Genomic DNA, 25,707 nt, shown 5'->3' with positions numbered 1-25,707 from the left:
GGCCCCTCCGACGTTCAAGTCAATCATCGGAACAATGGAAGAAAGCGGAGCAACAGTAACTCTAGCGCAAATAATGAATCTCGTGTACCTCTGCCGATGATTGACCCCCTTTATATAGAGTCCTGGTGGGCGACATGCACGCTTTTCGAGGAGTGGGCACGTTCTCCAATATGTCCTATGAAAGGACCTGCCAGGAAAACACCTTTGACATCATACCTTAACAAGGCATGCATATCCCTGACAAGATAGTAGAAACTTCCGCCGTACAATCTGCCTGTCGACAATGCCTCGTGTCAGCGGCACTATCTCCCACAAAAATATTGAGAGATACTACAGTGGTCACGTTGCTTGGCCGAGTGGGGTAGCCACACGATCGAGACTCCTCCGCTCCATCCATGGCTAGGTCCCGCTATTTGGCCAAGCGGGGTAGCCGCTTGGCTTGAACTCCTCCGCTCTGTCAGTCTCAGTTGCTCTTCCCTACGGTGACTGTGTAGTAACATGTCCTCTCCCGTTCGGACAAGCTATCTGGTCTCCTCAGTGTCCCGCTGCTCCACACTGAACGTCAGATTATTTTATCGTATTATCCCCGAGCTAGACGAATGGTCCGCTCGAACATATATACCGCCAGTCGGGCAATGAATGCCCCGACCGATCGTTACAATTGTCCTCCGTTCGGCCTTTTGACATTCTGGCGTTGACCACCCTGACTTTGACCTCCACTTTGGCAGTTGACCCTGTGCCATGTGAGCCTCCCTATATCATCGCATCAATGAATTAACCTCCTACTCATGGCATTGTCGCCTTGACCATATAAACAAGAAACGCATGTCCGAATTGCAAAGACTTACAATTCTGGAATAATTTGAATTAGATTCATTTAATACATGTGATTCATGTTTAAAAGACAAGATGACAAAATTAACTTTTACTGGAAAGGGTGAACTAGTCAACGAGTTATTTGGTCACATACATACCGATGTATGTGGACCAATGTCAACTCAAGTACTACGAGATTCTAGATACTTCATTACCTTTATTGATGACTATTCGCCCCCAGGGCGTAGCGCAGACGGTGGGCACGTGACATCTCTGACGTAATAGTCAGAGGTCGATTCTTAGGAACTGACGACCTATGGTTTACCCACCATGTGCCTATGGTCAGCGTACCTGCATGTACCTCTCTCCATATCCGTGGGGTCAGCACTAGGGGGGCCGCTAAGGTAGCGGATTTACCTTTTTTTATTGATGACTATTCACGATTTAGTTATGTGTATCTTATGAAATACAAGTCTGAAACCTTTGAAAAGTTCAAAGAATTCAAAAATGAAATAACGAAACAACTTGATAAAAGCATTAAGATATTCAGTCTGATGATGTGGTGAATATTTATGCTAAGAGTTTCAAGATTATCTAAGGGACAATGGAATATTGTCTCAATGGACTCCGCCTTATACGCCACAACATAATAGTGTATCTGAAAGGCGAAACCGAACTTTGTTGGATATGATTAGGTCAATAATGAATCATGCAAGTCTTCCCAAATCCTTTTAAGGTTATGCGCTAGAGACAGTTGTTCACTTGCTAAACAAAGTCCTGACTAAGGCAATCTCTACTACTCCATATGAAATACGAGCTAGTAAGAAACCTCATTTATCTCATTTGAAGATATGGGGTTCCTGCTTATGTGAAGAGAACTATGTCAGACAAGCTAGATGCTAAGTCTGATAAGTGTCTATTTATTAGTTACCCTAAGAAAACAAAGGGTTACCAATTCTATAATCCATTGAAACAAAAAGTGTTTATTTTAAGGCATGCGACATTCCTAGAGAAAGAGTTTTTCTTACAGGAAACAAGTGGAAGTATGGTTGAACTTGATGAAGTTTAAGAGACTCCAATAGACACTGAAGAGATGTCTAGTCAAGAACCACAACCGATTACTCATAATAATGAACAATCGGTTGAACCTATGGTAACACAACTTCCTCGTAAATATCGTAGGACACGTAATATTCCTAAGAGATATGTATTTCTCATAAGTGAATCGAATGACGTATTACTCATTGAGGATGAAATACCTACTGATTATGAAGAGGTTATAATATGTTCAGAAAGGGACAAGTGACTTATAGCCATGAAGTCGAAGTTTAAAAGAGAGTCTTAGCACAACGATAAAGTTGTTGCTTTGTGGCCTAAACGGGTTCGAATTATGGAAGCAGTCTCTTGCAAAAAACAAGGTAAGGCTGTGTACAATGGATCCTTCTCCGAGACCCCGAATAGAGAAAGTTTCGTGCACCGGCTGCTCTTAAAACCAAATTTAGAACTTGGTGGACCCACCTCAAGGCATTACGTCTATTGGGTGCAAGTGGATTTTTAAGAAGAAAACTGACATGGATGGTAATATAATTACCTACAAAGCAAGATTGGTGGCAAAGGAATATCGTCAAATGCAAGGAATTGACTATGCTTAAATCCATTCGGATACTCCTAGCCATATCAACTCATTATGATTATGAGATATGGCAGATAAATATGAAAACAGTTTTCCTTAATGGAAACCTGCTTGAGGACGTATATATGATACAACATAAGGATTCACATCTGTTAACAAAAATAAAGTATGCAAGCATCAACGATCCATTTACGGACTGAAGCAAGCATCATGAGTTAAAATATCTATTTTGATGAAGCAATCAAAGAGTTTGATTTCTCACAAAATCCAAACGAACCTTGTGTTTACCAAAAGGTTAGTAGGAGTATAATCGTATTCCTAATATTATATATTGATGATATATTACTCATAGGAAACGACGTGTCATTTTTATAGTTAGTTAAAATTTGGTTGTCCAAGAGATTCTCCATGAAAGACGTGAGAGAAACAACTTACATCCTCAAGAAGTAGATCTATAAAGATATATCGAAAAGGTTGCTTCGTCTTTCACAGTTTACGTATATAGACGGAGTGCTAAAACGGTTTAGCATGTTTGAATCCAAGAAAGGTTTCATACCCATGAGGCATGGAATTCACCTTTCAAAATATATATGCCCACGCTTAAAAGATGAGAGAATTTGCATGGACAAGATTCCCTATGCATCGGCAATAGAATCTATCATGTATGTTATATTATGTACAGGGCTTGATGTATCATACGCTTTGAGTGTCACAAGCAAATACCAATTAGATCCGGGAATGGATCATTAGGCGGCTGTCAAGACAATCCTTAAGGACTTAAAAAAAAACTAAGGATATGTTCTTGGTATATAGAGATGGTGATATGGTTATACACGGATATACGGATGCTAGCTTCCAGACCGACAAAGATGACTCCAAGTCCTAGTCTGGATACATATTCACATTAAACGAAGACGTAGTTAACTGAAAAAGTTCCAAGCAAGACACCATAGCAGATTCTACCTATGAGGCGGAATACATTGCAGCTTCGGAAGCAACAAAGGAAGGGGTTTGAATCAAAAAGTTCATCACTGAACTAGGAGTGATTCCAACCATTGTTGAAGCATTACCCGTTTACTGCAACACACTAGAGCCATTGCGCAAGCAAAGGAACTCAAGTCTCACTAATAATCCAAACATGTGGATCGCCGCTATCATCTCATCAGGGAGATCATCAGTAGGAAAGAAACACAATTCGAGAAAATTCCTACTGAAAGGAACATAGCGGATCCTTTAACAAAGGCTTTACCATAAAGCAACTTTGAGAGTCACGTTCAAGTTTATGATTTAAGACACCTTGGCAATTGGCATTAGGCCAAATGGGAGTATGTTATGTTTGAGAGTTGTCCTAAGGCAATCATCTTATGATTTGTACTATTTATTTTGATAGATATAAATTCACTGTCTAAGTGCACTTTGTTGGGGTTGCAAGGTTGCAAACATAGTCCCATATTAGAAACAAATGGGAAAGATCATGGGTTTATAAGAGAAAAAATATCTCCATTGGCATAAGGCCTTTTGGGGAGAGCCCAAGAGCAAAACCATGAGGAGTTAGGCTCAAAGTGGACAATATCATGCAATTGTGGAGATATCTAAATTCTTTTTGATCCTACAATTGGTATCAGAGCAGGATCGCTTCGAATAGGTGAAACTACCATTCGAGCATTTTTTTGTGGCTTTTTCGTCTGTTTAGGCTAAAAATAAAACCTTACGATTTTCGTTTTTTTCCCTCCAAAATTGTTTTCGAAAAATTAATTCTCATCTCTTCACCACTTATTAGAATTGATAAAATATCGCATTTAGTAAAATTTGAAATAATATTTTATTATTATTTTATTATTTTTTCTCGAAATTTGTCAATTCCTATTTCTATCTTTTTCCCGCACTACTAATCTAAGACCAAGTCTTGGAACAAGTTTTATTGTTTTTATTTTGCGAGATTCCTTCTTAATGGCCTATGAAGATGGGTACAACTCCACATGCCTACCACTTCTGTCCGACGAGAATTTCAGATACTGGAAAGACCAGGTGGAGCACCAACTGAAGACCGAAGCAGAAATATGGACCATAGTCCATATTGGATTTATTCCTCCCACTGAAGAAGGTGTACCCATCACGTGTGACAAGTGGGATGCACAAACAATAAGGACATTCGAGACAAATGCAAAAGCAACTTGCATTCTCCTATGCGGACTAACAAATTCAGATCTTGATCGAGTTGGAAAGTTCAACAATGCTAAGGAGCTTTGGGAGAAAGTGCTCAAGCTTTATGAGATCCCTTCAGAGTTAGAAGATCGAATAGAACCTGAGTCCGAATCTGAATTTGAATCCTCAGAGTCAACCTCCGAACCAGACTCAGAAGAATCAGAGCAAACCGATATCATTGCACTGATGGCCAAAGACGAGATATCTGAATCTGAATCTGAATTCGAGACAGCAACAGTCAAGGGGGAGGATCCTATCATGGATCTAAAAGGTAAAATTGTAAATTCAAATTGTAAATCTCGCATAATCTGTTTTAAGTGTAGGGAGAGAGGGCACTATAGAAACGAATGCCCCACTCGTAAAACTCGACTGGCACAATCGGAGGAGAAGAAGAAAATGATCAGGAGAGGGAAGAAATACATTAAATGCTCCAAATGCAAACTAATGGGTCACTGCAAAAGACAATGCCCAGAAAGAAGACCCAAGAATCCAGAGGGAGAAATCAAGGTTAGTACATTAACATTATATGAAAATCCAATTTTTGCAACACATGATTGCACTAGTTTAACTAATCTTGCTTGCTCTAGTATAGATTTCGCTTCAAAATTAGATATGCATGCTAATAATGTAATGAATAAAATTAATTCAAATAAAAATAAGAAATTAACACTTAGAAAATTAGAAATACAAAATAATATTTTAAAAGATAAAATTGATAAATTAGAGAAGATTGTTAATAATTTAGTCAAATCACGAAATCTAGACTTGGGTTATAAGTCTAAAGTAAAACTTAAACAGTACAAACCAAGCTATAATCAAGTACCTTTTATTTACTAAACTTAATTTAAATAAAACGTAAATCAATAACATAGGAGGAGGCTTCAGAATAGCTGGCACCTCCGAAATTAATCCACCCGATAAGGGTAAACAAGAGTAGACTACCCGGCGGGGTAATTAAGGTTAGAAAAAATGGGCTAGGTTTAACTTGACCCACGGCACTGGTGAAGTTTTTTGGATGATAGTACGTTAAGGAAGCTTGGGCATCGCATGTCTAGAAAGATATGGCTTCGACCTGGTGCATTTGGCCAAGTGGAACTGATCGAAGCTACCCTTAAATGGATCCTAACTAGTTAGACCAAGATTTAGTATTAAGTTCAATGGGTAGGACTATTTGGAAAATCTCGAAGGCATGGTTACTTTAATGAGTTCCTTGTGACTCACCATACCCCAGAAGTTTATCAAAGAATGCTTACTTGTTAAACTCAAAGCTAAACCTGAATCTAACACAAAGTTAAACCAAACCCTTAAATTGAACCTCAATTCATCTCACAACAATTATAGGAGTACCTGATTGAAAATTAGATCGGGTGAAATGACTAAAGAATTTTTTTAAAAAAAAAATCAAAATTAAACTCATAACTATAATTAATTCAAATTCTGTAATTAATATTATTTTTCAAATGAAATTAACTCAAAATTATATTTCAAAATTATTTTAAAAAATCTTTTAAAAACTTAATTTCAAAACTCCTTTAAAAATATTTTAAAATTACTTTAAAAATCTTTTTTAAACTTAATTTCAAAACTCCTTTAAAAATATTTTAAAATTACTTTAAAAATCTTTTTTAAACTTAATTTCAAAACTCCTTTAAAAATATGTTAAAATTACTTTAAAATCTTTTCAAAATCTTAAAACTTCATTTCAAAATTATTTGAAAGATTAAATCTTAAAACTTCATTTCAAAAATTATTTAAAAAATCTTTTAAAAATCATTTTAAAAAATTCTTTTAAAACTTAATTTCAAAATTATTTGAAAAATCTTTTAAAAATTATTTTAAAAAATCTTTTAAAACTTAATTTCAAAATTATTTGAAAATTATTTGAAAATTCTTTTAAAAAAAAACATTTAAAAATTCTTTTAAAAAGTAATTTCAAAATTATTTGAAAATTCTTTAAAAAAAACATTTAAAAATCTTTTAAAACTTAATTTTAAAATTATTTGAAAATTCTTTTAAAAATCATTTTAATAATTATTTGAAAAATCATTTTTAATATTTGAAAAATCATTTTAAAAAATATTTGAAAATCATTTAAAAAAAATTATTTGAAATTCAAAACTTATGTTTTATATCAACTGCAAAGACAACTCCATCTCACGTTCACTCATATGCTAAACATGCTTGATAATCTAGAATGAGTGAGATGGAAAGTTAGGAAAATAATTTTTTTTTAACCTCTCATGCTTGAACTCCTGAACTCAAAGAATTTATTAGGGCATTAATTAAGGGGGAGTAATTTTGAGTTGGTTTTAAAATTAGTTTTTCTTTAAAATAAAATTTTGACATGACCTCAAAATTAAAAACTATTTTTGGCATGTCTTTGAAAATTCAAGTTATTTTTAACTCAGCTTTAAAATTTAAATTATTTATGACCTGGCTTTTAAATTACAACTCTTCTAAAATGGTTTCAAAGCTAAGCCTTTATGTAAAACCTCATTAAGCTAAGTACTTAATCAAGTCTTCTTTAACTTAGTTAGATTATACTCTAAACTTAGCTATTTGGCAAGATGTTTTCTCAAGACAATCATTGTTAAGCTGAATATATAGCTAAGTATTTTCAAATTTAGCTAAATATTTTTTTATTTTTTCAAAAACATTTAGCTAAGTACTTTTTAAAGCAATTGTTTTCAAATGCTAAGTTTGGCTGAAAATGCTAAGTATTTTCCAAAGCATTCTCGAAATTTCATCAAAACAATTCTTTTTAAAAAAATCAAGTCTTTTTAAGGTTAAATACTTAACAAAACTATTATCTTCATAAGTTTAGCTAAGTCTTTGATAAAAGTATTTTAAAAGTAAAAATCTTAGCTAAACTAAGAATTTAAAGTGTTTAGATATCACAAAAATTTGCTAAGACAAAATAACTCTATCTCAACTAAAAATATCTCTCAAACTAAAGGAAGAATTTTGCTTTCAAAATTTATGATAACATTTTTGATTTCACGTAGCTAAAAGACTTACAAGAAAAACTAAGTGTTTATCAAAAGTATATTTAACCCTCTATCTTTCTCTTTGAAAGATAAGATAAAAAATTCTCTTTGAATATTAAGCTAAGGCCTAGATTTTCTTCACTCACTTGGGTATTTTGATATATGGCAAAGGGGGAGAGTAGGAAGAAATTCAAAGAAAATTAAAACTCAAAGGAAATTAAAAAGAAATTTTTGTTTTGAATGTGCCTATGCTTTATTTATGTCTGTGCTTATTGCATTTTTTATTTAACTTTGAATTTCGGTTGCCATAATTAGAAAGGGGGAGATTGTTGGTGCGAGAAGCATCCGACGATCGAACCTTAGTTTTAATAATGGCAAAGGGATTCAAAGTTAAGATTCCTTGTTATCTAACGTGCTTAAATAAGGTTTCAGGAAAGTCCTAACTGTGGTTAGGCAGGAGAAAATCCTAAGGGGGGGTAACCTTAGGTCCTAGGGGGCGGTAACCCTAGGTGAAGGAAAACCCTAGGGGGTGGTAACCCTAGGTCCTAGGGGGTGATAACCCTAGGTGGAGGAAAACCCTAAGGGGCGGCAACCTTAGGTCCTAGGGGGAGGTAACCCTAGGTGGAGGAAAATCCTAAGGGGGGTAACCTTAGGTCCTAGGGGGTGGTAACCTTAGGTCCTAGGGGGTGGTAACCCTAGGTGGAGAAAAACCCTAGGGGATGGTAACCCTAGGTCCTAGGGGGTGGTAACCCTAGGCGGAAAGTCCAGTCGGTCTGGAGGATCGGACTGACATCAGGTAAATCTCCTGAGTGGAGTAGGTGAGGAATCGTTCCCCGCAGAGGGAACAGTAGGCGTCGGGTCGACCTAGGGTTTCCGGTAGGAAACCCGAAACCAGACTCGGACAGTCCGGAGACTATCAAACTTTCACTTCTATACTATCACTTATGTGTTATGAGCTAACTCACTTTTATACTATCACTTATGTGTTATAAGCTAACTTTGTGTTGCAGGATATTTTTGTGTTTAACATATCTTGCAGGGACCAAAGTGCAAAATTGGCCTCGGATGAACAGTACCGAAGCGCCTCCATGGAGCTTGGAGGCACCTCGGGTGCAAAACCTGAGCTGGCTGCGAAGCAAGCTTGGAGGCGCCTTGAAGGAAGCCAAGGCGCTTTGGACAGCTTGATGAAGGCGCCTTGAACCTGATAAGGTTCGACCAGTTCAGCCCTTATCTCCGCGGCTGACTCGGCTCATTCAAGGCGCCTTGGTGAACAGTAGAAGGCGCCTTGAACACCCTTTATAAGGGATCTCGACCAGCAGCTCATGACAAGCAATTCCAAGTAATCTCTCTGCGACCAGCAGCTAACGACACGATCCCGAACTGCTGTGACAACCACCCGACAACCCGGAGCTCCGAAACTTCAGTTTTTCTCACTGTCGTTGGTATAATTCAATTGTTTATTGTTAGCTATTGTACTTCATCCTGTAATCATTTTTATCGAGCTTATAGTTGTTGCCCACGCAAAGCGATCAAGGATCGCAGGCCTTCGAGTAGGAATCGATCTAGGCTTCCGAACGAAGTAAAATCCCCTGCGTCTTTCTGTGTGATTGTTCTCTGTTTATTCCGCTGCTTTAACTCTTACGCCTTTACGATTCCGATAATCGAAACAAAATAGCCGCGAGCGTTATTCAACCCCCCCCCCTCTAGCGCTTCTCGATCCAACAATTGGTATCAAAGCCCGGACTGCCAGAAGGTTTAACCGCCGACTGTGCACAAGAGCTATGGTCTAATTGAGCCATGTGGATACAATATTGACCTCGAACAAAGAAAGTGGGGCTCCTATGTTCGGATCAAGAGGACCAAACACCAGGCAGGAAGTCCTAGTTGCGACTAGGCAAGGAAGTCCTAGTAGGTCGGGTGGTCCGAGGGGCAGGAAGACATGGTGGGTCGAGGATTGGACGTGGGAAGCCTATAGTCCTTTGTTTGAGGGGGGGGATTGTTGGGGTTGCAAGGTTGCAAACATAGTCCCATATTGGAAACACATGGGAAAGATCATGGGTTTATAAGAGAAAAGATATCTTCATTGGCATGAGGCCTTTTGGGAAGAGCCCAAGAGCAAAACCATGAGGGCTTAGGCTCAAAGTGGACAATATCATGCAATTGTGGAGATATCTAAATTCTTTTCGATCCTACACACTTTATGTATTTAAATGATCTTAAAACTCATTTACTAAATGTCTGCAATACGATTCATAGTTCACAACTAGTGAGTCTCTATATGTGTAATTATGAAAGTATTGAAACATTCCCTAGTTAATAAATTGATATATTCGGACATCATCAATTCTGTGAGACTAGCATGGGTTATACTCAATCTAATCAAGCAATTGTTACCCACTAGCTGGAGACATTGGGATGTCCAGAGTTAAACGTGGATGCTAGTTATGATAACTAGTTGATTGAAGTGACCAGCTGTAAGCCTTTATATGGTTCTCTACATATAAAGATATGTCTGTGAAGTACTTACTGTAGCTCGAGTGCAAGTTTCCTTCGACTTGAGGAATTCAAGTCACCTTCGTCATGGAGACTTATACTTTGACATTTTAAGCAAAACATCTCCTTAGAGATGTAAGCATGAGATGATTGGGTATAAGTCGAAATAACCGAAGGTGTTTGGATTGCCCACAAAGGATTAACTGCTCCTTGCGAGAAGACGTATAGCCTATGACCACTTGTCGGGATTATTACTCAAAGACTTTGCAAAGCATCACATGTTAAGAGAATGAGACTTTTAGACACATATAGGAGTAATTTGAATCCACAGGACAAGGAAGTATTACTTGAACTAAGTGTGACATAGTCAGTCTAGTGGGGATAGATACATAGATCATATCTTGAACCAAGTGGGTAAAAAACGAATGAAGGGAACAAAGAACAACTCACTAGCTGTCTAAGGGTTCAAAACTAGTCCTAGAATCAACTGTAATTTTTCGATTAATTGGGATTATGATATACTACTAGGTGTCACTCATGATTAATCCGTAATTAAATAGTTAATTATGGACGACTAAGATAAACCGAGAATCTATTGGGTCGCAAGCACTATGACTATCTAAAAGATATAAAATAAGTTTGAGAATTTGATTTTCAGATCAAGAGATAAGATATTTGGTTAGACCAGACAAAGGGCAAATATGGAAGATATTTTGTCGAAATGGAAACGCGGATGAACCACATCTCTTATGGAAGAGTTAGACCCTATTTGGTTTAGTAATTAACTAAATTGGCTTGGTTTAAGCCAAGTTGGTTTGTTTGTGAACCAAACCAAAAGGTTAATGGGTCAAATTTTGATAAAAAAGTTGGGTCGGATTTGGACTTTTTAATCCAACTCATCAAGAAAAACTATATAACGATATAGTAGGGAGAAATTTGTAAGAGAAGTTCATTATTCATTGGTTTAGATTTTTAGAAAACCTAGTATCCCTCTCTCTCTCCTCTCCTCTCTCTTCCGCCGCCCACCTCAAGCCAAGAGGAAAAAATTTTCTTCCTTAAGCTTTTGCTTTTCTCTCGGATCGCACTGCCTCCACGCTTGGCTAGTACCAATCAGAGGCGAACCTTGTTGCTCACCGAAGTTGTCTTGAAGAACTCGGCATAGGTACGAATAGAGGCGAAGTTTGTGGACGTCGCTAAAATTGATGTCCTTTTCCCTACACATCATTCGTAAGGTATGCCTAAAATAATTATTATTCTTAAATTTTTATTTTACGATTATGTATGCATGATTGTATCCTGCATGCGTGTAGTGTGTGTTGTGATAAAATAGATTTATTGTCATATTTTTCTTCCGCTGCATGTTTTGCGAAACGTGTTAAGCACACACCGCATCAGGCATATCCCAACAGTCTACCTGTCTACATGCTCGTTGGCAGAATATGATGCCAAGTTATATTTAAAAACTCAAGAGAAATAAGTCATACTAGCCTCTCCTACATTCAATCTTACATATAATATGACCTTGGTACTTCACTACCGTTAACAATTAAAAAGCGATACAGGCTTGAAGGATAATATCATATAAAACTACTACCTCAGCAATTAACCAATACTTCACAAATACTAAATTTAAGGATAAAATCATAATACTTGTTGAAGATCCTGTATAATTGTTAAATTGACATCTGAGGATAAAATTTATATGTTTACCAAGTAACCATGGTTTCAAAAACTGGTTGCCTGAGAGTTTCCAATAGGGGACTGTAAGCATACAGCAAATCTGATACTGAATATGTGGTTAGCTTCAAAATGCAGGACAAGGGACCGTACATGCAGACATCCAACAAATTGAAATTGTCATTCACTTGAATGGATATGAATTGAACCAAACAAATAAAGCTTTTGGTCGAGGTTGAGAATTATTTTGATTGGTAATAACAAGAGCCCTATGGAACCAATCCAATTTGCCAAAATGAAGCTCAAACATGGGTAAATTTAAAATAGTCATTCCTAAGTATTAATAGAATACCTAAGTTTAAGGGACCGGCATGCACAATAAAGCTAGACAAAACCCTAGAAATGTCCTTATTTACTTTATCAGTGAACTTAGGCCAAAAGTCAAAAAAAAAAAAAATTGAGCTATTTTCCCCTAACTAATTAGAAGCCAACCACAAGGCCAATGAACTCGAGCAAACCATCAAAGTCTCTACATTCCAAACGAGACCAAAATCATAGTCCTAAGCACATCTCAATTATAAAAAACTCGTTAACTCGTCATGGAACTTCATCCAACATGTAGAAGACAACCCACGAAGCTAGAGAAGCATAAAGAGACCTAACCTTAATCCTTACACAAACCAAAGTGTACAATATTTATATGCCATAGTGTCATAGTAGGATCTCGTCATAAAAATGCCCACTAGATCCTTCCCAACTCAGAAAAGTGATGAAGAAGTTAAACAATGAAATTTTAGAAACTGAAGGATGGTGATGAAGAATTTGTAGGACGTTCAAGTAGTGTGCCTCACCCTGTCCACACATGCAACTGATGACACATGAAAAGGCATTAGTATTTTGTATACTTGTACAAAGTGTGGAAATAAAACTATGTAACATTGTTATTCCACACTATCATGTCACTTGAAACATGATGAACTAAATAGGTAAATTGATGGCCACACTTTATTAGAGAAAGCAAGAATCCTTATGTTGTCCCTGAATTACCAACAGTAAAAAGGATAGCTCTTGGAAAATATGTATTGGCAGTCTCGTCATCAACAAAATGTCCAAGCATAAGTTTCCCATATCTAGACTTCACGACAAGCACAACTTGATGGTCAGAGTCAAGTAGTTCTCCAAGATTAGCTTGCACAGTGGATATATTAAGATTAGGGTAGGTGATTAGTGGAGAACTATCTTTAGAATATCAATAGTTAGTTAAGCCCCTTAGACTTTCAAACACCCCAAGCACATTCATGAAACTAATGAATCAACTCCTAAAACCCTAAAGAGCAAAACAAGTACAATCCTGACACTAATGAATCAACTCGACCCTATTGAGAAAATTTGCTGACAGTCTTTTGATGACATCTTGATCCACAACAAAGAGTATGACGCCCACCTATTTATAACAATTAAAATCATACAATTAACATGATTTTGTTTTTGAGGTCTCTTAGGTGAATAAAAAACACAATTTATATCATAATTGTATAAATAGGTTTTCTCTTTATTTCCTGCGATAAGACAAATGAAGCATCTCATGTAAGCTAAGTTATTCCTTAATGAGGTTCTTAGATTGCATAGGTTACACACATTGATAGTATCATATCATTTCAAAATACCCTATGGAAATTGTTTAGGACCCAGCTTAAATTTTCATTTATATTTCATCAATAAACCGATATTGAATTTGCTAGTAGTTTAGGATTCTATCTTATCCATTGGTGTATCTTTCCCGTTGCTAAGTTTGCTTATAACAATTCTACAAATCACACTATGGATAGAAGTCCATTTGAGGTTGTCTATAAATCTAAAGCTCGTCATCTAATCAATCAAATTTTGTTACTAGACATTTCCTTGTCTCCCACCTTCCACCCTCCAAGTCAAGCGAAAGCCTTTATGATCCATATTTAAGAAATACCAATTTGATGTTAAGAGAAAATGTGCACTAAGTAATGAAAACATTATATTACTCATGCAGATGCATATCATAAACCTCCCATAAAAAGAATATAGTGTAGTAGATTCGTACATGTTGCATCTGCCTTAGGATGTTTTCCTAAAACCTCCTATAAAAAATTTCAATGTTCACTCCACTCCAATGATCATTTTTGCATTGTGAGAAAAAAAGGACCTGATGCTAATATAATCTAATTTTCAATATAGTGAATTTAATATTATATTGAGGGGCATTTAAGTCTCTTTCTTTGTCTATTGATTTGTCCCCAAGCCGTACTCCTTCCAATTTGATGCTAACTCTTTCTCCCTCATCATAATTGACATTATGATTGAGAGGATCTTTGTTATGCAATCAGTGTTAGTTTCTCATAAAAGAACTAAAAGATAACTAATCAATTGAAAAGAACTCCTAGACAGAAGTGCATATCACAAAAGAGGAAGAACAACACATAATGCTTAACTTAATCGTTGATATCTAACAAGAAGCACCAAAACCAGATCCTATAGAAGAACCCCTTGATCGCCCGCTCTGTAACTTTACAAGGCATCACAAGTCTTGACAAATCATTCTACACCCGTAATCGACTCTTGGCGAGGGAGAATGATGCAATTAGGGTTTAGCTTAGAAATTTTTATTATTTTAATTTTTAAAAAAAAAATGTCTAAATTTATTTGAAGATATTGTTGAAGCTTTCTTTACAACCAAGTTGCACTTATAACCAGGCAATGTCGTTTGATTAGAATTTTATAAAGGAGTTAGAATTTCTTGCATCGAATCATCTTCCAATCAATATTATTTTTTTTTCAGTAAATCGAGTTGTTCTTGGTATTGCATTAAAAATCTTAGAAACTTCTAGTGTGAAGTGAGAATATCTTGTGAATATGATTTCACTCGGAAATATTTATGATCAGATGATGGACACAAATTCAATCATAGTATTATCACCGCAATCTATGACTAAGCTTATCTTGAGACAAGGTGGTAACTCTATGCATCTGACACTTGGAAAGACAACTGCTTTAGCTTTCTATCTCATGATCAGAAGTTAGAATATCAACAAGAAAAGATAAACAGATACAAATGTTCAATCAACCATTGGAACTATTAAACAATATGGCCAAGCTTGATATGTGAACTTCTACCAGAAAAGGATTTGTGCATGAAGCATATAGTTTGTGAACATAAGCACTGGGATCATTAGTCAACTAACACATCCTAAAAACAAAATATCGAGAATATAGTTCAGATCTGATTATTACAAGGACATACCATATCTATCCTGAAACTCAGGAGTCCCCTGTAGGAATTCCAAACCTGGATGGGTTGCCAAAAGTTCTCTCAACACAGGTTTGAAATCATCCTGAAACTCAATCACTATTTTAAAATCAATATTTTGATAAACCAATCATTTAATAATTTAGTAAATCATTCCATAAACATAGTTTACATATTTTACAGAATAAAGACAGGATAAGCACCTGAATAAGGTAACTGCGGTCTGCTTGCTTCAGAATGGTGAAGATCTGAGTAGCTACATCTTTTGTCATCAAGTTGCTACTGATCCAGTATTCAATAAATGCATCCCTGGAAAGTTAAAAACCAGGCCAGCGTGAAGCTATATATATATATATATATAGTATCCCCTTACATATTATAGAGAAAAATCCAGTTAATTCTACACCCGATAGAAAAAAGTAAAACAAGCACATCCTATCTCTTGTTTTGTCAAGTCTTGTTTGCTTCCTGCCAGATATGGATTATAATCCTACACTAGTGGATAACCCACACGATATTCATGCAAAATTTTTTAGTAAATAGTATATCAATTTATTTTCTTTTTCTTACTGTGCCAATGACAGCATATTAGTGGACTAGGAATATTGACACATAACATCTTGCACCCATGTAAATTTTTTTAATTTAATAATAAAATCAGAATATACACATATTTAATTACAAAAAATAAATAAATTTATAAAACAAAATTTAACTTAATTTAGGTTGATCTTAATCAAAATTATATCTGAATAATTTGTTTCTAAAATAACATTTTATATGTCAAATTTTATATTGAAAAAATAAATTATATATAAATTTTATTATTAAAAAATTCTTGAAAGTACCGATCATAACGATTTAGTTTATAATCTTGATCAATTCTAATCGACTAGATCCAATATGATAAAAAAAAATAAATCTATTCCATTTTTATTCTGTTCAACTTGATTTTTCAATTTGAAGTAAAAATACTATTTTATTTTTGGTTTTATAATAAAACAATATTCAAAATATTATTATATAATTAAAAAGGAAATCAAATATTATTGTGTTACTTCATTTATTACATAGTCAATAAAAGTGAATTGAAATTTTATTATGAGCTGACAAATCCTAATTAAATCAAATTTATATGATAAAAAATGCAATTCAAATTGATTTTTTTTATTCAGTTTGATTTTTTTATTAGAAGTAAAAATCATATTTCATTTATTTTTTATTGATGATAAAAAATTAAAAATAAACTTTATTTAAAGTAAAATAAATAAAGGGAGTCTTGACAACGGTAAAGTAGTTGCTTTGTGACCAAAAGGTCACGAGTTCGAATCCTGAAAACAGCCTCTTGCAAAAAAGGAGGGTAAGGCTGCGTACAATAGATCATTCCCCATAACCCCGCATGGCGGGAGCTTCGTGCACTGAGCTGCCCTTTTTTATTATTTAAAGTAAAATAAATCTCGTTTTTTGAAAAAACAAAAAAAAAACATTCACTAATATCTTGTGTCGCTCTTTTTGTTTGTTTTTTCTGTTTTTTGATGAGTGAAGGCCTCACAGATGAGCTCAGCCCACACACGATCATAGATGCATGAACAGCTGCCACATGTCATGCTTACAAAACTGGAGTCAACACCCGTTGACTCAGAGTTTAACATATTGTTATAATTTGTAGTTAAAACCCAATGTGCAGCTTAGAATGACACAAATGTTGAACTACAAGATTGAAAGTTTAATCCAAATTTTTTTTCTGATGAGTGAAGGTAGACCCAACCCCGGACCGGGTCCAAACCAGACCCAGCCTGGACCCGCAACAAAGTCAACTAGTTGGTTACCCATTGACCCAGTTAAACGGACAGAAACTGGAACTGGCCTGCCTAGGGTAGGCCGGGCCGGTTCAACTTCAAAAATAACTGTGAACCAGCGGTGTGAACCGGCAATTCAACTGTGTTTTTTTTTAACTATTAGGTTGACTAGTTGAATCTTAGGTGTGGTCAATGAGGGAGTGATGAAGATGGTGTAGCTGTTGCCTTCCTGATCACTAGATGCAGCAGCATACGAGCGACAACCATGGATCACCAACGAAGGGGCTGAAAGAGCGAGGGTTTAGCGGTCTGGATCAGTGGGAAAAGCAAGAGCCGCCATGGGAGACAAAGATAAAACGGCGTCACCTTTCTAGACTAATTCCGATTGCGGCGAGTGACGAAAGTCGGCCGCTGGGTGGTAGCAGATGAGTGTGAGGGAAAGCATGCATATTAGGTCCAGGCCTGGGTCGTTGACGTCACCGCTCTCATCATCTTGTTTCCAAGTACTTCTCTGTTGCCAAGTGAGGTTGGGATCAACTCCGACAAAGCAAGGACCAACACCAGCAAACGCACAGTCTTGGGCTTGTGCTCGACATTTTAATTACCAGCCTAACTAACCAATTTTTTTTTTTTAAATATTTTTTAATAAAATAAAATAAAATAATAATAATATTGAACCGTCATGAAATGTGACCGTAACCGTCTTGGACGGTTAAGATTAAGGGTCGACCTTCTGGAATCGTTGAACAGCAGTTCAAACCATGGTCGAGTCTAAGTGCAGGTCTGACAAATGAAGCCCACACGTGCCCATAGATGCATGTGCAGGTGTCACATGCCAAGCTTAGGAAATTGGAGTCAGCATCTGTTGACTAAGAGTTTAATATATTGAATACAATTTGCAATTAAAATCTAACGTATAACTTAGAAAAACACAAATTTTGAACTATAATGTTGAAACTTAGTCCAAGAAAATTTCTAATGCAGCTGTTTAAAGCAAATCTGGCACAAGAAAAACCAAGTGTTAGGCATTTGTAATGTTATTATGATTCACCACCCAAGCCAGTCCATCAAGTAAAATTTGATAGTAAATATTACCAATTCACTATTTTATGGGAGATATTGTTCCGAACATATACGCCAATATGACTATTGTCGGATGTGAAGAAACCAAAGTAGAAGGATCACCACTTAGAAGGTAGACACTGACACTGACACTGACACTGTATTTCAGATGCATTTGCCCTAGCAAGTTGACTGTCAGCCATCAGTACTAAAGTTCCTAAAACAAATAATGAGAGTTGGAGAAGAAAAAAAGGCTCAGCATACAAGCCAACAAACCTCCACAACTTTGTGCAAACGAGTAAAAGAGCACGATACAGACATGCAACTAAACAAATACAATAATTTTACAATTAAATAGTAGAAGCTCACAAAATGCAGAATAGTTTGTAGTCTTCATTTTACATACCTTGACACCATTCCGGTACATTCAGCATCGCACTTTCTAAAGAAAGAAGTGGAGAGGAATGATGGTAGCTTACAGATTTCCTTCGTCACAGTTTTGAATTCTGTAAAGGAAAAGAACACCGTCTCAATGATTGCTTAGAAAAATTACAATGCACTCTAAACCTGAGCAAATATTGGGAATACATATACCTTGTAATTGTAGCCCATCCATGTTACCAAAGAAAAGATGATCAATTCTAGATAAGCATTGTTCTTTCAATGCTTTTGGAGGCGGACGGCCATTATGGAAGTAAAACTGTCATGGTATTAATCAGTTACATAGAAAATCACTGACCATCTAGACAAAACCTTTTTAGTTGGCATATGCAAACTAAGAAAAACAGATCAACAGAGAGTACCTGAGGTATAACTTCTTTGATGGGTTCACTAATTAATTTTAGTGGAGAACCAAAAGGTGAAAGTCCAACATTTGAGTTACGCTTCAAAAAACGGGGAGATCCACATGTGCTCCTAGGTGAGAGAGGAGGCACACTGCCAGCAGGAAACATGGAAGGCGGGGAATTATTCCCAACAGAATTTGTATTACATGAACTGCCTGGAACATTGAGAGGTGAACTCCCTTTTGCATCTTCAATCAATGACTTCACCTGAAATCAAAGAAAAAAACACAAATGAGAGTATCTGTGAAACAAGATTTCCATAATTGTTACACACTTAAGGTCATATGACTATCAAATCATACAAACAATTAAAAAGATTCTACCCTACTTTGAATAGTTGTTATATCCTATAATATACAAAAGAGTAAAATATTCTTTATAATAACTGCATATGATTGATCGAGCACATTGATCATGGCTATAACAAAAAAAAATGTAGGTTCTTATGCCTCCTTCACAAAAATATTTCAGTTCATTTGAAATTGAAATTAAACTGACTATATGATATTTCACCGCTGACTGCTTTCAGTGTAATACAAAACCATTGTCAACAACTGTCATTGATTTGAAATATTGATGGCAACATGCAACTGAAGAAAGGAAGAAAAAAAAACAAATCAATGATGTTGCGTGAAGGAAGAAGAAAATGATGACACAAGAAAGGAGATGACTTCAACATGACAATATATTGCCAATTTGAACATAGATTTGAGAGGCATCACCACGTGACTAAATAGGCCAGCTTGCAAATTGGGCTCCTTCTCTCATTTTTAATTTTTATGATAAGGTTGCTCAAGTTTTGCTAGACACCTACACACTACTAAGATTGTCAACGAACTTCCAATGAAACAAAGCCAGCTCAAATTCCATGTGTCATAGCCCTGCCAACACCTTCCATGAGAGATTAGATAGAGTTCCTGAGAGTGCATGTGAGAGCAGGAGAATTCCACAAGGCAACAATGCTGCTGGATCAATGTTCCTTAGTCTCTATTCCTTATACCTGGCCCATTGGTGTTGAGGCTCCACCATTTTCTACAGCCATTTATAATTCAAAATTAGCACAAGCTGGGGATTTTATTCAACATATACCATAGAATTAATATAGTCCTGAACTCTAAACTTATTGTATATAAGTTTTTTACATTTAGAAATGCTTAATCAGAATTTCAAATTTTTAATTGAATTTTTAATTTCAAATTTTTTACATTTATTTATTCAAATGAATTACAGCATCATTTGCTAGGTCAACTAGTTCAAACACTTTGACAAATTGAATCATTCACCTGGTAGTCTCACTGCTTCGATCTCTCATTCAAACTGATTATAGGGCTTATGTGCCGAGGAGCCACATTGCATCCTCTAATGTCACGTAAAAATTATATTAGGTTAAACTAATCCCAAGCCTATTAAAGTCCAAGTCATTCACAAGTTAATATTGGTTAGATTATACCAAGGTTTTGCAAAATAAACAAGCAAAACACATGAGCCATGTAGTATTTAAGATATGTAAATTTTGTTTATTGATTATGTTAGTTGAATGCATTGTTATATGTAATGTGTTTTGTGTCATATATGCTATTTAGAATTTAGATTCATATAGAAAATGTTTTATTTATTGCTTTCAATGATTAAAGTAATTATTAAGTGAAAAATCTAATTTCTTTGTATCAATAGCTTAGGTTGATTAACTTGATATACTTCTAGTAAACATAAACTTACATATATTTCAACTCAACAATGTTATATACATAGCTTTCAATATAGTGAATTGTATTTCTAACGAAACATGAACAGTGTGCTAGATATGCACCTATATATTTTTTTTATATACCACTTACACATTATAATTCAATTGAATATCATTTGTTTATTTTTTTTCCCACGATAATTCTGAAGCATTATTATTCTCCTGTTTGGCTAGTTGAATGGAATATAGAAGCATCAAATAAAATTACCCTTCCAAGGAAATATATGGTTAGCATCCAAATGATCAAGTTGGACAAATCCTCATGATGCTGTGCTAATCATATGAATTCAGCCAATTGATTCAATCTGGAAGATTAAAGAAACTGACAATATTCCAGTGTGGACCTTAAATTTTGTCAATGGGCTCTTAAAAAGGATTTGCCTGTGTTATAAATAGATAAAAATTAAATGTGTATTCTAAATTTGCAAGGGATTGTAAGCATTAGCTTCAGAATCAAAACTAGTTTTCCAAGATGAAAAATAGGCTTATTTGCTTACTGACATACCAAGTCATGCATATACCAACAAAAACATTGACAGTAAATAGCTGATGACTTCTACTAAAAGTTGCTGATTCAGGAAGAAAAACGAGCTCTTTGTATTAACAGTTACATAAATGCTAATGGAAAATTAAACGTACCAATTTCCCTGTTTCGTGCAATGAAAGCCACTGGGAGAACAGTTCCTCGGCTATCCTAGGTTTTTCCTTCAGAACCACTTGAGATACCTCCGGGAGCTGCAGCAGCTCCGGGTCAAGCGACGCCATATCCCTCACAATATCGATATCCATTCAAACGAACCACTCTCGCATAAAACGAGAAGACCCGGAAAGAAAATAATATGGGAAACCCTAGATCTCCGAGTTTTCCCACTAAAAAATCTATAAAAAAACACAGATTTTTTATTATAAAATCACATAAAACGAACCCTAGTTCTCCCAACCCGATCCTCTCGCTCCCTTCCTTTCTTCATCCATATCCGAGTGCTCAAACCTGCAATCCCAAACAATAACCGGTCGAATTGATAACACGAGCCCAGATTCGGAGCTGGATAAGACAGAGATTCTCTCGACTCGTGAGATCGTCTGTCTATTCGACTCGGAGGCTTGAGGCAAGCAAATCGAACTACAACGGACTCGCCTGGGAGGTCAAACGGATCGGAATCTGAGGCTGATTCGTGTGAAGGAGATTCTAATCGTTGAGCTCGATAAACTCACCGACGAAGGGGAGATAGACCTGAAGAAGCTCTTCCTTGGACCTTGAATCGCTGAGCGCCAGAGAGAGAGAAATAAGGAAGAGAAAGTGGAAGTGGCGTTGGATCGGTATCGCAGATTACTACAGGTTGAAATAAACTTACGTTTGATTGATCCAAGTCGCTAATCTCAGCCGTCTGATTTGAAATGCATCTGTGGATCGTGTGATAGGAGGCGATCCTTGTCTTCCGTTGGATAGAAGGAATTAAGGAAACAGAAAGAAATTGTTGTATTTTTGTTTTTTTTTTTATTTTCTCCTTGTCTAAAGATAAAGTAATAAAAGATAATTTTTCTCGTATATGTTTCCGATCAAAAAATACAGAGAAAGGCAAAAAAAAAAATAGAATAAAATATATATATATATATATATTCAAAAAATCAATGTACCAGTTGAAATTTATATCTTCAAAATATAATGCACATCAATAAATTCGACAATTGAGTTTGTTGATAAAAAGATAAACAAAAATGAAAAATAAATAAATTAACCAAAATACTTCCACTATCAATCAATTATTTTCTCTATAATAGTTGTAGTTTTTTTTAATAAAAGTTAAATTTTATAATATTCAAACTTATTTGATACCATGATTGAAATAAGTCAAATTGACATTAAAATGAATTAAGATCCAAAACTTAATTTATTTTTCATTTTATAAACTTAAATTTGGTTATTTTGACTTTATTTTGATATTATTAATATCTTAATTTAAGTTTATTTTATTATTTAGAATTTTAATTATTTTTTTTTCAATTGGTTAGTGATTTGATATTATAAGGTTTTTTACTTTAAGAGATTTCTGTTTATTTTGTAAATTTAATAAGAATTCCGTTGGTACATATAATTCAAACATTTTTGTGAATATTATTTATTAATAATATTTTTGGAAATTTTATAATTTTTCCATGAATATATATATATATATATAAGAATTTGATACGGTGTCTAACTCCGTGCGTAACTCGATGTGTGAGGTGTCTGGAAGTAATTCGAGCGGCCAAATGTTTGTAAAAGTCATGGATAGGAGTCGCGGACGAGAGTCGTAAACCATATTAGCTCATATATATCAGAATGATTGTTGTATACTTTTATGTGGGTGGCATAGATGATCTGATATGATCAATATTTTTTTAATCTCTTTCTCATCTGTATGCAATAACTCTATTCTGTCTTTTTTTTCTATGAATCTTTCTTTGCGCTTTTTTTTATGGAGGTTCTTCACTCTTCTTTTAAAGATCCCAATTAGCCTCATTGATTATCACTGGGGTGACCAGTCCGACCTTATGAAAGTTTTCCACTGTCCATTAGGATAAATCGGGAAGTGCACATGGTACTGATTTTTACAAACCAACATCAAGGTGTTATTGACACCACTAAACCAACACCAAGGTGGTGCTAACACCACTAAATTAACACCATCCAACTTGGTGCTGGTTTGTAAAAATCAACACCATCTTGGTACTGATTTATAAAAATAAGCTTCAAAGTTGGAATTGGTTTTTAAAAATCAACTTCAACGTGCTAGCGCTAAGCTGGTCTTTAATGACCATCATCAATAACATTAGAGCTAGTGCTGGTCTTTAATGCTCTGTTTACCTAAAGGAGTGGACGATGGATGGATGAAACAAACCTAAGAGCATAGGAAGAGAATGAAAAAGGGAAAGAAATCTCTTTCTCTATATACTTGTTTATCTTGATTGAGGAAGATGAATAGATGTAATGTAATTTTTGTAGCTAAAAAAAGATAAATGCATCATTTTTAGGTATATTGCATAAGTTTGTGAGTTAAAAAAAGTACATGCATGATTTTTTTATATGGTGTAATTGTATAAATAAAAAAGGGTGTGCATGCATCATTTTTTTCCCATCCGTTACTTTTAGTCCGATTTTGAAGTGATCAATTTTGGTTCTAAAATAATCCGTTGATAGATTGTATTTCTCTTCCTTCTTAAAATTTTAATGAAATAAATAACGAAAACTTTTTCATTGCGGAAACTTTTCCTCAGTTTTACTTTCTGCTCTTCTAAGTAAACAGAGGATAAAAGACCAGCACGTTGGAGCTGATCTTTAAAGACAAACTCCAATGACTAGCGCCAACATTTGATTTGGTGCTGGTCTTTAAAGACCAGGACACCAATGTTGTTGGTGCCGGTAAAAAGTAGTTTCAACGTTGGTGTTGGTATTTAAGATCAACACTAATTAATACTGATTTGTAGAAACTAATACTTGGATAATAAAATCGGCATCACCTTGGTGTTGGTTTATACAAACAAACATCAAGATGAATAGTACTGATTTAGTGGTGTTAACATCAAGTTGGTACTGATTTATAAAAATTAGCACTACTTATATACTTAATGAAGAATGAATAGACTTATTGTATATAGATAAGAGATTAAAAAGAATAAAATGGTTTCACCAATTTTTTAACACTATACGAAAATGGGCAATAGACTTCGGATATTATCTGAAGTAATAAATAGATAATTATCGAAGTAAACGCACGTAAAGTAAAAGGATCAGTTTATTATTTCATCACAAAAGTATCGAAATCTTTCACTGACTCAAAATTGGTTCAAAATTAGACTGATTTCAAAGTAAAAATAGCTTTATTATTTCATCGATTTTGTAACAATACCGATGTAGTTGATCATATATAACTTCGCATGTTACATTGATTGAAGAAGTAATTATTTATATAACTTCATAGATTTTATATTGTTGCGGAGTAAATATTTTATTTATGTACATCGCTGTTTAAATTTATCTAAATTTTTTTTATTATATTACTCCACCATTTATTTACAATATAAAAGTAATTGTTCCTATTTTAATACAACACAAGTTTAATTGAAGAAAGTATTTCACTACAAAAATTAAATAAATATATCATGAATATCTATCAAATACAATCTAAAAGTGTATTTACAAAAATATATTTGACTAACTTTATCCAAAAGTATATTCTCAAATATCTAAATACAACCAAAGATTCATAGTCAAATTAGCTACATTCACTCAAATTCGCTCTACATAAGAATAGATAAATTTATACCACTGAACTTCTTATTGCATTCTAAAGAAAACATTTCTTCATTTGGTCAAATTAGGATTTAGGCCCACCTTCTTCTACATCACAGTCAGAGACGTTACAGTCGTATCAACCTCTAGAACATGCACCCATGTAAGAAAACTTCAACCATATCTCTTATACATGCCCTATGAAGTAAACAAATATGATCATTTATAGAGGATCAATAAAAAATTTAATTCATCCAATGTAAATGTATAGTTCAAAACATTTAATCTAGAGCAATATGTACGTGTAAAACAAAATTATTATTTCGATATTTGTAGGTCAAGCACAGGCAATTATAGTTCAAAACATTTAAAAATAATTAATATACATTGAATCTAGTTGTGAAGATGAATTTTGAACCATAAGATTCACATCTTGAGGGATGATGTGAACAAGCACTCTTCTTGATAGTTTTGACTTTTTAAAAGTTTCTTAACCGAAGAACATGCACTGTAATAATGCAGTCGATATCTATGCCTCAGAGAATCTTGTTCCATCACTGAACTAAATATTTGGAAATTGATTGTCATTTGCTTGTGTTCAAGAGAAGTCAAGAGGGAGTATGGATGTAGCATGAGACGGAGGAGCAATAAAGTTGCTCATCCTCACTGATAGCTTAGAAGCTTAGGGCAGACAACCATATCCCATAGTATGCAATCATAGGATGCATGAGATTGGCAAAAAGAGAGAAGACTGGGAGATGGCCAGAATCCCCAGGCCTTGAGAGTTACATAGCAGGGTTAAAGAGTGATTGACCAAGGAAATGAAGAGAATGAGATGTGGGTGGGTTGTTATGGATAGACCCCCTCCAAGCCTATTAGCTGGTGAGGAG

General features: G+C 35.0%; 1 protein-coding gene across 4 annotated transcripts in view; it reads right to left on the bottom strand.

Annotated features, from left to right (window-relative positions):
• LOC121981822 (serine/threonine protein phosphatase 2A regulatory subunit B''beta-like) overlaps positions 1-21,876 on the bottom strand; it is a 33,440-nt gene extending 11,564 nt beyond the window's left edge. For all 4 annotated transcript variants that reach the window (XR_006111939.1, XR_006111940.1, XM_042534569.1 and 1 more), the window contains exons 1-7: positions 21,760-21,876; positions 21,184-21,682; positions 18,756-19,004; positions 18,547-18,652; positions 18,359-18,458; positions 15,295-15,400; positions 15,086-15,176 (exon numbers count right to left, since the gene is read on the bottom strand). Coding sequence is in view for 2 of the 4 variants with exons in the window: in XM_042534569.1 (XP_042390503.1) it covers positions 15,086-15,176; positions 15,295-15,400; positions 18,359-18,458; positions 18,547-18,652; positions 18,756-19,004; positions 21,184-21,333 (802 nt within the window). In the remaining 2 variants the exon portion in view is untranslated. The remainder of the gene's footprint in view (positions 1-15,085; positions 15,177-15,294; positions 15,401-18,358; positions 18,459-18,546; positions 18,653-18,755; positions 19,005-21,183; positions 21,683-21,759) is intronic.
• Positions 21,877-25,707: the final 3,831 nt, after the last annotated feature.

The sequence above is a fragment of the Zingiber officinale genome, chromosome 5A (assembly GCF_018446385.1).
Source record: "Zingiber officinale cultivar Zhangliang chromosome 5A, Zo_v1.1, whole genome shotgun sequence".
Lineage (NCBI taxonomy): Eukaryota > Viridiplantae > Streptophyta > Magnoliopsida > Zingiberales > Zingiberaceae > Zingiber > Zingiber officinale.
The sequence above is the reverse complement of the archived record's forward strand: the minus strand, read 5'-3'. Positions and strand labels throughout refer to the sequence as shown.